Source organism: Podarcis melisellensis, assembly GCF_964234715.1.
Source record: "Podarcis melisellensis genome assembly, chromosome: W".
NCBI classification, from domain to species: Eukaryota; Metazoa; Chordata; class Lepidosauria; order Squamata; family Lacertidae; genus Podarcis; species Podarcis melisellensis.
In genome coordinates, this window is record NC_138535.1 from 15,066,384 (window position 1) to 15,080,796 (window position 14,413).

The 14,413-nt window shown below is 40.2% G+C and overlaps 1 protein-coding gene across 2 annotated transcripts in view; it reads left to right on the forward strand.

Annotated features, from left to right (window-relative positions):
* Nucleotides 1-14,052, forward strand: part of LOC309361138 (cullin-4B-like) — a 210,889-nt gene extending 196,837 nt beyond the window's left edge. For both annotated transcript variants that reach the window (XM_081896094.1, XM_081896095.1), the window contains 5 exons: nt 8,038-8,123; nt 8,667-8,774; nt 11,089-11,202; nt 12,055-12,160; nt 12,234-14,052. In XM_081896094.1, coding sequence (XP_081752220.1) covers nt 8,038-8,123; nt 8,667-8,774; nt 11,089-11,202; nt 12,055-12,160; nt 12,234-12,535 — 716 coding nt within the window. In that variant the 3' untranslated portion in view covers nt 12,536-14,052. The remainder of the gene's footprint in view (nt 1-8,037; nt 8,124-8,666; nt 8,775-11,088; nt 11,203-12,054; nt 12,161-12,233) is intronic.
* Nucleotides 14,053-14,413: the final 361 nt, after the last annotated feature.

A 14,413-nucleotide genomic window follows, 5' to 3' on the forward strand; every position in this document is an offset into this window, starting at 1 on the left:
TTCCCGTGGGGATAAATCTTTTATCAATTTAGAGTCCAAATTTAAATCTTTGTTCCTACTCACGAGTAGATGCTTTCAGTTCCAATTCACCAGAAGAAATCAGCGCTCTCCGATAATGGCGACGCGGCTTCACTCCACGGACTGGGTAACAGCTCTCAGCACCACATTCTCCCCGACACCGTTCCGGAGCCTTTAAAAAGGCTCTTTCGCAGTTCGGTGGGGCCGCAAAGGTGCCTGCCGAGCCTCCTTGCTTACAGGCTTCCGCGCCTGCAATTTTAAAGGGTCCCCGCTTCGTCGTAGCGACAGGACCCGAACCCGTGGAGCAGGCTTCTCCCGGAGCTCTGGGAAAAGTCCGCCATTAATCGCTGGCGCCGACCGGAAGCCTCTTTTGTTACATTTTTTAGTTCCTTGATTCATTGTGATCATCATACGTTAAGCCAAATCTGCAAAATTAAGTAAAAAATTTCATTCATAAGAAATTCCCATTGCGAAAAAAAGTTTTTAAGTGCTTATGCTCACAGTGTTAAGTAAATAAACCAGAAAATAAATTTGAGAAAATCATAAAGAAAAAAAATATTGATGTGATCTGTTGCCAAGAAACACATGTTGCCAAAAAACACAAACATATTTTAATAAATAAAAAGTTGGGAATAGAATTCATTAATTCAGATCCTAAGAAAAAAAGAGGGGTAGTAATTTATGTGAAAGAGAAATTAGAACCTAAATTAATATGTAAGGACGAGGAAGGAAGAATCTTAGGAGTGCAAATCAACTATCAGGGAGAAAAACTCAACGTGGTGACGGTCTATGCGCCAAATACAAATACAAATAAGATGGAGTTTTTCAAAAAATTGGAACAAGTCTTATTAAATCTAGAGAATAATAAATTGGTCCTACTTGGAGATTTAAATGGAGTGCTGAAACCAGAACTAGACAGAAGCTCAAAGAGGAAGAATTTAAATCAAGGGAAACTTCCGAGATCGTTTAATGACCTCGAGGAAAATTTAGACTTAATAGATATATGGAGATACAAAAACCCCATGACAAAACAATTCACTCACTTCTCAGAGCCGCACCAGAGTTGGAGCAGGTTGGACCAGATATGGGTATCAAGAGAATTAACAATAAGAGTGCCGAAATGTGAGATACTACCTAAGAGGTTTTCTGATACAACAAAATAGTCAAAGAAGAAAGGAGAGAGAACAAAAAGAAGAAGATTTAATTACCCAATTGAGAGAATGTGAAAAGAACTTGATAGAAAAACCGAGTGATGAAGGGAACAAGCAACTGTACAAGATATTACAAGCACAATATTCAACATTAATAAATCAAGAGGTAGAATGGGGAATTAATCAAATCAAATTTTATTAAACGGTCACAGACCAGATTAACTCGTACAGCTAGTCAGCGAAGCATAACACCGGAAAAAACAAAGGACAATTTCAATACAGATTAGGCCATAACAGCAATTTAAAATTAGACAGCATAAATAAAATTAAGTATTTGCCTTCGCCTGCATATTAACATTGGAAAGCTCTTGTTTCCTACGCCTAATAGCGGCTACACAGAATTTGGCAACATTGATCGTAATTTCAGGAACCTTATCTTCTACCAAGGCTCTCATACGTTGGAGTTCTGGTTCATTTTTAAGCTTTTGTAGAACTGGGGCAATAAAGGTCAGGCGTAGATCCTTGTAGTAACTACAGTGCAGCAATACATGCAGACTTGTTTCCACTTCCGATGAGCCACATGGGCAAACACGTGACTCATATGGTTTGCCCTCATATCTGCCTAACAGCAGGGCAGAGGGCAGAACGTTGAATCTGGCCAGGGTAAAGGAGTGTCTGTACTTAGGTATTTGTAAATCAGCCAGATAATTTGCGGGTGAAAACCCTCTCCCAAAGTCTCTAATTGTGGCATGTTTATCCATTTTGCCCATATGACATTGCAACTCTTATGTCCCTAATGCGTTGAAGCACTTGACTTTTGGCTCTCTCATATCCTGCCGCTATCAAGATCTGCGGGGAGAATCCCAAGCTTCTTATCTTTTCAAACAGGGAAGCTTTCCAGGTAGAATGAAAGGTGTCTAAGAGTGTTAAAGGAGCCAAACCGGCCGGGGAAAAAATAAGTTTTAACCAATAGTGTATCTTTAGAATCCACAACCGCGCGTTAACGGGTGGTTGTCCAACTTCTAAGCGGACAGCTATATTAGATACACAGGGGGGGATCCCCAATAGACACCGATAGAATTTTGTTTGAAATGCCTCCATAGGCGCAACATTTTTAAAACTGCAAACCTGGGATCCATAAGTGAGTTGTGGGAGTATTTTTGCAGCAAAAACCTGGGAGGCTGCCGGAACGTATTTACCCCCTTTCCCGTGAAAAAATCTTGTAAGGGCTTTACTAGCCCTTCCTGCGTTGGCAATGGCGTTTTTCATCTGTTGGTGCCACGAGACCCTTTCCTGAAAAGTTATTCCCAAGTATTTGAAAGTTGCTACCTGGTCAATAGGTTGACCGTTTATTCTCCATTTGTGTTTCCTTCTTTTTTTTGAAAACACCATAATTTTAGATTTGCTGTAATTTATTGATAGTTGTTCCTCTTGACAATAGTCAGCAAGTGATCTCAAAAGCTTCCTCAAGCCAACGCAGGAAAATGAGAGTAGGACTGCGTCGTCTGCATACAGAAGCACCGGGAGGGGCAAACCTGCCAGTTTGGGAGGGTGGGCATTTTCTTTCGCCATATTAACTGCTAGAGAGTTGATGTAGAAATTAAATAGCGTTGGCGCGAGGACACATCCTTGTTTAACCCCATAGTGCGTTTGAATTTCTTTAGTTAGATGGCCTGACCGATCGCATCTTACCCTCACCCTGGTGTTTTCGTATAGACCACGAATAAGGCGTAATAAGCGTTTATCTATGTTTGTAGCGCCAAGCTTTTCCCAGAGTCTATCCCTTGGTATTAGATCAAAAGCCGATTTAAAATCGACAAAAGCTGCATATAAAGACCCCCCTTTTCTAGAGTATTTATCTGCCAGGTGTTGAAGGATAAGGGCCTGGTCTATAGTTGAACGCTTTGCTCTAAAGCCAGCTTGAGCTTCTGATAGAATATGCTCTCTTTCCATCCACTCCACTAATTTATCACATAAATGAGCAGCGTACAGTTTACTAATAATACTTAATAGAGTGATTGGTCTATAGTTAGCTGGCTCAGTTCTGTTTCCTTTCTTGAATATTGGAATGATGATGGCTAAACCCCAGTCCTTGGGGATAATAGCCGCTTGATTTATACTAGTGAACAAGGCGGCTAGCACAGGGGCCCACCATTCAACATTTGCCTTAAGAATTTCTGGTGGGATATTATCAGCACCTGGGGCTTTCCCTGATTTAAGAGATTTCTTCTGTGGTCACAGGGGGCCATTCCTTGCCAAATTCACTTGAAGCAGGAAGCAGAGCTGGGACCAGTTGATTTGATGAATATAATGAGAGCAAGTAGGCCTCCCATGCTCCAGCGGGTATAGAGTATTCGATTTCAATTGGGGAGTCTCTCCAACTTTTTGCAATTGTTTTCCAAAACGTGGCAGAATCTTTCCTTCGGGAGGCCTCCACTAGGCACTGCCATTCCTCCCTTTGTGCCTGGAGCTTTTTCTTGTTAATCAAAGCTTTATAACTGCGTTTTAACTCAAACCAGTCTAATGGAAGCGAAGGTAAGTTCGCTGCTCTATAGTACCTGTACTTATCCAGCAGGAGACGTTTCATAGCCATGCATTCTTGGTCGAACCAAGGTTTGGATTTATTAGAGTGTAGAGATTGCCGTGGCGTTTTTTTGTTGGTCAGATAAGGTTGTAGGGACGAAATCAGTTCCCGGAACATGTCTAATCTAGCCTCAGGAGTTGGGGAATTAACGAGGTTCTCCTTTCTAGCAAGAAAAGTATCTGAGTGAAGTCTTTCCGATATTTCATCACTCAATTTGCTGGACCATTTGATACGTGAGTATCTTAGCTCCATGTTTTCGAAACATGGGGCTACAAGTTTATCAGAGCAAAGTAAATCTTTTCTTACATCCAGTATTAAACAGAGCGGTAGATGGTCGCTGTCAACCCTCTCCACCACTTTACATTCCCGTGCTCTGCTCAAAAGGTTAGATGACACCAGGACGTAATCGATAGTGGAGGCTCCCATGTTGGATATAAATGTAAATTCCCCACTGGGTTCTCTGTCGACACGACCATTTAATACAGTCAGATCCAGATTGTTGGAAAAACGTAGAAGGCATAGGCCTGCGTAGTTGCAGCCCTTGTCTTTTGAGAGCCTTGGGGGAATAGAATGGGCTTCTTCAGAAATGGGAGGTACGTCATGGAAATGAGCATATAAAGCTTCGTCTGATTGGCCAATTCTGGCATTTAAATCCCCAGCCAGCAGCACTGCCGCTGCAGGAGTTTGATTCATTAGCTCATCGACATATGATTCTAGCCTATGCCAGATATTTTTGATAAGCTGCTTGCCTCTTTGGGGAGGGGCATATATATTAATCAATAGAAGTGTGCAATATCTGCATTTCATTAATAATGCCATGGCCACACTGCTCAGAGGCTCCAGCTCGACGAAAGATGCTCTCAACTTTGTGGATATTAGAATGCCTAGCCCTCCCTTAACTCGTCCAATGGGGAATTAAGTTAATGAAAGAAAAATTTTTCGAATCGGCAAACAAAACTGGAAAGTTTCTGGCGTGGCAACTGAGAAAAAGGAAAAAACAAAATGTTATTAATAAAATAAAAGTAGAAGAACAAATCTTGGAGGACCCTAATGAAATAAAAAAGAGCTTCCTCAAATTCTATGAAAACCTATAGAAAAGAGAAGAAGAAGATGCCATAGAAATAGAAAAATATCTAGAAGAAAACAGAATTAACAGCATATCAGAAGAGGAAAGAAGTTTATTAAATTAAACCCATAAAAGCAGAGGAAATTCAAGAGGCGATAAAGAGGATGAAACTGGGGAAAGCCCCAGGCCCAGATGGTTTATCGGCCAAGTACTATAAAGTCCTAGAAGAACTTATAACACCGGTGCTATGAATGAGATTCTAGAAGGAGGAAGAACACAGCGTCCTGGAAAGAAGCATACATTACGTTGATACCGAAACCTGACTCGGATAGACTGATTATTAAGAACTACAGACCGATTTCATTATTGAATAATGATTATAAGATCTTCACAGACGTAATGGCGACCCAACTTAAAAAGTGTTTAGTTAACCTCATCCATACCGATCAGGCTGGTTTTTTACCTAATAGGCAAATAAAAGACAACATAAGACATACAATAAACATTATTGAATACTTAGAATGCAAAAATGAAATCCCCGCAGCTTTAATGTTCATTGACGCCGAAAAGGCTTTTGACAATGTATCCTGGCATTTTCTTATAAAATGTTTGGAAAAGACAGGGATAGAGGGCACATTCCTTGAAGGAATAAAAGCAATTTACTCACAACAAAGTGCTAAATTAATTATTAATAATAACTTAACAGAACCCTTTGAAATTTCGAAGGGTACAAGGCAGGGGTGCCCCCTGTCACCTCTTTTGTTTATCATGATGTTAGAGACAATTACAAATAAGATAAGGAAAACCTCAGAGATACGCGGAATAAAAATTGGAGTGAAAGTATACAAATTGAAAGCATATGCTGACGATCTTATGTTGTCTTTGGAGGATCCAAAAGAGAGTGTTAGTAAGGTGTTAGATTTGTTAGAAGAATTTGGAAAATTATCTGGTTTTAAATTAAATAGAACAAAAACTAAAATGATGACTAAAAATGTGAAAGAGGAGGTAAAAAACCATCTTGAATCTCAAACTGGTATTAAAGTAACTAAAAAAATAAAATACCTTGGAATCTGGTTAACGATGAAGAATATAAATTTGATGGAAGATAATTACATAACCACATGGAAAGAAATAAGGAAGGACTTAGATACTTGGAATAGAATAAAACTCTCTTGGTCGGGCAGAATGGCGGCGATTAAAATGAGTTTATTACCGAAACTGTTATTCCTATTCCAAAATATACCGATAATCAGGGGAACCTCAGTATTCAAAGATTGGCAGAAAATGCTCTCTAAATTTATCTGGCAAGGGAAAAGGCCCAGAATTAGATTCAAATTACTTACAGATCAAAGAGATAGGGGAGGATTCACAGTACAGTTCCAAATTTAAAGTTGTATTACGAAGCCTCGTGTCTTTGTTGGGTTAAAGATTGGATTGTTATTAAAAATAAAGACCTGTTAGACCTAGAAGGATTTAATATAAGATTTGATTGGCACGCTTACCTATGGCGTAACAAGGGTTAGGGTAACAAGGGAAAGGTTCATAAAGGTTTTTCTAACCACATTTTTAGTGTGGGAAAGAAACAAAAAATTATTGGAACAGAAGACCCCTTGGTGGCTATCGCCAATTGATATCCTGACAATAAAAAAAACAAACATCGAAGGAGAAAGATGGACCTATGAAGACTTGCTAGTAAAAACAGAGACCGGTTGGAGGATTAGGCCTTATGAAGAAATAAAGAACAAATTGACAGGATGGATCCAATTTCACCAAATTAATTCTATATGGACTGAAGACAAAAAGAATGGGATAAGTGAGAAAAAATCTAGATTCCAGATCGAAATACTAGAAAATAAAACAAAACTCCTATAAAAAATGTATAGCCTGTTACTTGAATGTGACACCAAGGATGAAGAAGTAAAGGAGGCAATGGTGAGATGGGCAATGGACTTCGGACATAACATAGAGTTTGACAAATGGAAGGCATTATGGAACAAGGGTATGAGATTCTCGGCATGCACAACACTCAGGGAAAATATGTATAAAATGATGTACAGGTGGTACCTAACGCCCGTAAAATTGGAAAAAATATATAAAACCGGTGATAAATTATGTTGGAAGTGTAAGATCAAGGAGGGCGATTTTTATCATATGTGGTGGTTGTGTGAGCCTATCAAAAAATTCTGGGAATCTATTTACAATGAACTAAAAAAAATCTTCAAATATACCTTTATAAAAAAAACCGAAGCCTTTTTCCTGGGGATAATTGGAGAGGAAATCAAAAAGGAAGATCAAACACTCTTTCAGTACGCGACAGTGGCTGCCAGAACTCTAATAGCGCAGAATTGGAAAACATCAAAAATCCCAACTATAAACGAGTGGCAATCCAAACTATTTGATTATTTAGAATTGGCAAAAATGACACAGAAAATAAGAAATCAAAAAGATATAAAGTTTAACAAAGAATGGAACAAATTTATGACATACATGGAAACAGAGGTAAAAAAATCTAAAAATCAGAGTAGGTGTGACGTAACACTTGTGATGTAAAGAGTTTTTTGAGGAAAAGAAACTGCAGATAAAAAATCATATAATATATTCTGAAACCGAGATGAAGGGAAGTCAATCAGTGTTGTGTGTTATTTAGTAAATGTAAGTTAATTTGTTGGTATCTTATGTTAGGAGATGTTTTTTCTTTTGTTTTCGTTATTATTATTTCTCTTTTTTATGTAATTCTTTTTTGTGTGTATGTGTTATGTATGTTTCTTTTGTTTGTTTTAATGTTTGATGTAGCAAAACAAATTAAAATCAATTAAAAAAAAAAGTAAATAAACCAGAAAATAAGACTTGCGACTGTATCTTATTTTTCCTTCTTTTAATAATGTCAATGGGGGGGGGGGGCGGTGACAAGAAATTTTTCACACCGGGTACCATCTGACCTTGCTATGCCACTGGCTACCACAGAGTTTGCCTTCCAGCAGCAGCATCACTGCTGCTTTACCAGGACAGGGCAGCAAGGGCACACCAACAGAACCAATTTGCAACAGCTGCCCACCAAGCCAGCCACTCCTGAGCAGAATTGCAATACTGTTGTAATCTTTACCTTTATCTGAAACAGGAAATACCTCTCTGCTATCTGGTTATTGATGCACTTTAAATCTTTTGTTGACAATGACAAAATATCTAACTGCAATTTCAATACAACTATCATTTTATAGAATGTGGAGCTGCTTTCACAAGCAAACTTGAAGGAATGTTTAAAGACATGGAGCTTTCTAAAGACATCATGATACAGTTTAAGCAGGTATGGGTATAAAACCTGGCATCAATATTTCTTTCTGGGTGTATTTTGGCTTCTGGGTTATCCTTTAATTGGATTAAGTTTTGGGTATTTTGGCAAAATAAATTAAGCATGTGCAGTTACATCTGAAAAGGACATTGCAAATATTCCATTTTCCTTCTTCCTCACAACAGGGCTAGCTACCCCTTATGTTAGTTCCATCAATGTGCTTTGCTTTCTGTATGCCAAATTGGTAATGCTCTTATAGCTCTTTGTTATTGGGTGGAATGGTGGAGCACTAGATAAGGAAATCTGGCTGGAGAAACCTAGGTTTGAATTTCCCCAAACTCAGAAACTCACAGGGTGACCTTGGCCCAGTTTCCATCTCTCAGCTAATCTAAGGGTGGTTGTAAGGATTAAAGGTGGGGATTTGATTTATGCTACCCTAAGCTCCTTGGAGGGAGGACAGAATCCAAATACTGATTTAATGTGAGGTGTGCAGTTAACAGTGCCTTTAACTTGTTTGTAGTTTCATATGGTTATTCTGTCACTTTGATTCTGCTGTAGTATATGCAAAATCAGAATGTACCTGGTAACATTGAACTCACAGTGAATATCTTGACTATGGGCTATTGGCCAACCTACGTGCCTATGGAGGTCCACCTGCCATCAGAGGTAAGATAGCTGGACAACACATCCAAAATGGAATAACTTTTTATTACTCTTGTTTGATACTGATGACCAGAGGTTTTCAACCTTTTTGAGTCCATGGCTCCCTTAACCATTAGAAGTTACCATCCACACACTTTTAGGTAAAACCTCTTTAAACTGTTTAGCAGAGCAATCTTAATCTTCCCAGAAGCAGTGGACAATAACAGAAGTTGTTTTAAAGATGACTCACAAACTCTGTGGAAACATTACGGTAGCAAATATATTTTCGACTGTTAAAATAAACTGCAATTAACAGCACACTTTCAAACAAATGCTCTCTTATCTCCCACACGTCGTAAATTACAGGAACAGTCCTTCAGCAGATTTTACAGGCAGGTGCTGTGGTCTAAAGCACTGAGCCTAGGGCTTGCCGATCAGAAGGTTGGTGGTTCGAATCCCCACGATGGGGTGAGCTCCTGTTGCTCGGTCCCTGCTCCTGCCAACCTAGCAGTTCGAAAGAATGTCAAAGTGCAAGTAGATAAATAGGTACCGCTCCGGCAGGAAGGTAAACGGCGTTTCTGTGCGCTGCTCTGGTTCGCCAGAAGCGGCTTAGTCATGCTGGCCACATGACCCGAAAGCTGTACGCCGGCTCCCTCGGCCAATAAAGCAAGATGAGCGCTGCAACCCCAGAGTCATCTGCGATGGGACCTAACAGTCAGGGGTCCCTTTACCTTTACCTTTACCTTTACCTTTACCTTTACCTTTACCTTTACCTTTACCTTTACCTTTACCTTTACCTTTACCTTTACCTTTACCTTTACTCTTCTGTCAGACATCTGCCATCAGGCATCTGCAAAAACGAAGCGGTGTGGTTTTCTTCATATTGGCACTTCCAGCTGATGCTAATTAAGCTCAGAGTGCCACTCCCATATATAAAGGAAACCTGGAACATTTTAGAAACTGTCTACTTGTTTCTGCCAGAATGATTCCCTAACACTGCATACTTCCTGCGGCACCCCTGTGGGGCTCAGGAGCCCAGTTATGTCGCCCCTTGCCTGCAGAGCGAACAACCTCTCACCCTTTTCCCAACACCCTCCCTTGTGGAGTGTTCACTCAGCCTCCTCTCCTCTCCCTTCTCCTTGGGAGTCGTCTGGGCAGCCACTGCTTCTGCCACTGGTCTTTGAGCCGCCCCCCCCAAAGAGAGGTGCTTCCTCACACTGCCACAGGGGCTTGGGAAGAGGATGCTCCCAGCCTTAGTAGCCCAACAGAGACTGGCCAAAAATGAACTTGAGGACAGCACCTTACCTTGGGTGGCAGCAGTGGGTGCTGCTGGGCCTGCATGGTGGAAAGGCTCCCCTTCAGCACTGGGCACTCTGCTCCCTGGTAGGCCTTGCACACAACAAGTAAAAGAAAGGCTAGCACAGTGCCTGCCTACCTGCCTGGCCTCACACTTGTCTGTCCATTCCCAACAGCAGGGGCTGGTGGACTGGCTGGCTGGGCTCCCTCACCCACTTGCTTGTTTATTCCAAGGTTGCCTCAGCTTCTGGCAACCAACATCCCCTGGTCAGCCCCAGAGGCACCAGTTGCTTGTAGCCAGGGCTACTGCAACAAACAACTGTGCAAGCATTTCGGAGGCAAAGACACGAGAGGTCATCAGAGGAGACAGGGGAAGAAAGAGGGAGAGAGGCCAGTGTTCCCCGTTGCACGCACCCTTGACCATCATTTAAGGCACCCCAGGGTGCCATGGCACGCTGGTTGAAAACCACTGCTATATACTACTGATTAAAATTAAAACTTCTTTATCTAATAATTGGAAAACTTAGGCAAATTGTCAAGAAACCTCTGGCATCAGCCTTTGGGTTTGATATTTGGGGAGAATTACTTAAGTTAAATAGTTTAAGTAAGTATTTTGTGGGCCTCTCCCTTTGTAGTTGCAACACTATACGAAAAGATTAAAACTTATTGTACTTTTAAAAAAATGGTTAAAAGAACAATTTGGGATAAAGGTGACTTTTTAAAATAAAGTCAGGTTTCTCACTGGGACAAGACGGTTTGATCATCTCACACCAATCCTGGCCTGACTGCACTGGCTTCCAAATAGCTTCCGGACCCAATTCAAAGTGCTGATTTTGACCTATAAAGCCTTTAATGGCTCAGCATAGATAAGACTGTACTAGTTGATTATTTTTACTTGCCATACGTCAGGAAACTTCCTGACATGTCCTGGTTTTCAGGTGTAAAAATGGCACATGGGGAAATTTTGCCGAACAAAATTCAGCAAACCTTTTTTGAAATATGGCAACCCTGTACTTGAAGCTCATATCTCTCTTCTCTTTAGATGATAAAACTGCAGGAGATATTCAAGACATTTTATCTAGGAAAGCACAGTGGCAGGAAACTACAGTGGCAATCAGCATTAGGACACTGCGTACTCAAAGCAGAATTTAAAGAGGTACTGTTTGCTTTCTGGTATACTGTTAATCACTTGTTGAAGCGATTTAGTAGATGTGGAATGTAGCAGGGATTTTTAAGTGGTCATTCCCATTTTAAAATATTGGTCTCTAGGTTTTGTTCAGCTTTTGTGAATTGTTCTTACTTTATTTCATTTCATTTGATTTTGTTTCTCCATCAGTTCTGCCACCAACATCCTGTGCTATCATTTGCATGAAACATCCATCCTTTCACGAAACTTTCATCCTTTCATGAACCATCCACCCCAAGAACAATACTTTCCATGTTCCATCAAAATTATCCAATTTCAGGTGTAAATAGGGGCCCATTTGTATTGGCTTACATAAATATATTTGCAAAAAATATTCCCTTTTGCTGGGTGACCATGGACTTGTATTTACATCCAAGTTGTATAAGGCTTTAAAAACAGCACTTTGAATTGGTCTTGGAAATAAGGAAACACCAGAAAGATCTGTTTATCACCTTGCAAACAGATTGGCTAGAGAATCAGGGAAACTGTCCTAACAAGGGTTTGCTCAATGTAGATTTAACCGTGGTTAAATTCATGGCCAATGCTAAACTGTGGTTGAAGTGTTTCAGATATAGTTCTTAACTGTAGTTTAAAAAGGCAAACATGATTACACATAGTGTCTTCCTAAGGTATAAGCACTCTGCTATAAAGATAACACAGCTATCATATGGATATTATTTCCTTTTATATGGAATGAATGTTAAATAACTGCAAAGTGTAGGACCTCCCTGTGCATGGATCTAGAACTATTGTTAAACAAATTATTTACATTTTATAAGTAAATGCAGAAGTGTTTTTTATCACTTTTTTTGTTCTTGACAGGGCAAAAAAGAGCTACAGGTCTCATTGTTCCAGACTTTAGTGCTGCTTATGTTTAACGAAGGTGAAGAATTCAGTTTAGAGGAGATAAAACAAGCTACTGGAATAGGTCCGTATTGGATGTTCCTTGTGGCTTCTGTGTGCTAGTGGCTAAAAAACTAAACCATCTCTTTCTGTTTTAGAGGATGGAGACCTTCGACGAACCCTCCAGTCATTAGCCTGCGGCAAGGCCAGAGTGCTAACAAAAAGCCCCAGAGGCAAAGATGTGGAAGATGGCGACAAATTTATTTGCAATGATGACTTCAGACATAAGCTATTCAGGATAAAAATCAATCAGATCCAGATGAAAGAAACGGTCTCTGGTTCTTTTTTCCCTTCAGATTACTGTCGTATATTTTCTGGGTGCCTGGGCAATGCCCTGAATCACCCAGAAGCAATTCAGTGGCAATTATTTTGGCTCCAGTTTTCAATTTATACTGCTTGAGTCATCCTGAGCCATTTTATATGCCAGGGGCATGGGTTACAAAAACCTCTCTTCCTGAGATTGGGACATCAAGACACTTGTACTTGTCACATTATAAGAAATGTGAGCTGTTTTCTACATTTAATTAGATTTTTATTTCCCTAGCTTTTGGTTAAGTATCTATTTACATTGAATGCTTAGTGGTTCAGGTTTTTATGGCTAGGAGTTGCATGCTGGGTGACTTGTTAGCTGTAGCTTATTGTTGTCAATCAATCAATCTTTATTACAGTCCAGAGACCCAACAAATCATTACAAAGCAATACACAATTCAGACAGCCTACCTCCAGGTTAAACAAGCATTTTGTTCAGACTTAAAGTTAGGGATCATTGGTTCTTGCAACCACCGATAAAAACTTTGCCACTGCTAATGTTCTAGCGTATGTCCGGTCTTCCAATAGGAACCTGACATAGTGAGCCTCTGATTTTCCCGGGAAAGGTACTAGCAAGGGTAATATCAATTCAGCCCTGGATTGCTTGTATTTCGCACGGTGCAGCAAAATATGTTTTATAGAACTGATGTCTTGGGCACACGAGCAAAGTCTGTCCTGGTAGGGAACTCCTCTCAAACTGCCATCCAACACTGCAGAAGGAAAAACGTTTAGTCTGGCTTTGGTGAATAACCTTCGGTAATTTGGTACTGTCAGGTTTTGAATGTAAGGTGTTAACTTAAAGACATGCCCATAGTGTACTCCTACTGCCAGCGGACTACAGACTGTGTGTGATCGAGATCGCAAGTCACTGTGTGCATTATCCCATAATCTTTGCTTTAACGTCTTTAGGGTGCCTTCATAACCCAGGTAATAGAGTTGGGGGGGGTGACAGACTAATAGAGGTGGCTTTTCTAGCCATGGTTTTCTGTCAATTGCTGACAAACTCCTCATTGGTCAGGTGTTGATACAAACCCTTCCCTAGATCAAACACTGCAATCCTGAGCCAATGTTTTAGGGCAGCCCACCATGCTTTAGTTAAAATTGGGCATTCACCAGCTTCTAACATAAGTATGGAGTTGGGGACACAGTTGAGTACCTGCAGTAGAGATTGTAGAAATTTTACCTGAAAGCCGTCTAGCTTAGGCACGTCCCCATTATGCCAGACATTTGCTGCGTACAGGAGTTGAAAGCGGGTTTTGCGTTGAAAACCCTTAAGGCCGCTAGAACATATTTGCCGCCCTTTGTGAAAAAGAATCTGAGTATGGCTAGCTTTGTAATCTCCGCCTTTTGAAGGGAGGTTTGCCAGTGGTGCTTCCAAGATCCTGTAAGATGGAATGTGAGCCCTAGATAACTGAAGTATTTGATCTGTTCAAGGTTATGGCCATCCAGCACCCATTTAAACTGGGAGAAGCTGCTTTTGAATACTATTTTTTATTTTTCATAATTATTATAATATCTCCTTGTACTTCCATTTTCTTCCTGTTGCCAAGCAGTCTTTTGGAAGATAGGGAAGAGGATGGAAATCGTTTTTTGTTGTAAATGTTTAAATTAGAGCTTACTCTGAGCCAGGTCTTAGACTCTGAACATATTTTTATTTGTTCTTGGTGTTGTGATAATAATAATAATAATAATAATAATAATAATAATAATAATAATAATAATAAAATTTATTTATACCCTGCCCATCTGGCTGGGTTTCCCCACCCACTCTAGGCAGCTCCCAATCAAATATTATAAACACATTACAGCATTAAACATAAAAATTTCCCTAAACAAGGCTGCCTTCAGATGTCTTTTGAAAGTAGGATAGTTGCTTATTTCCTTGACATCTGATGGGAGGGCATTCCACAGGGCAGGTGCCACTACCAAGAAGGCCCTCTGCCTGGTTCCCTGTAACCTCACTTCTCAC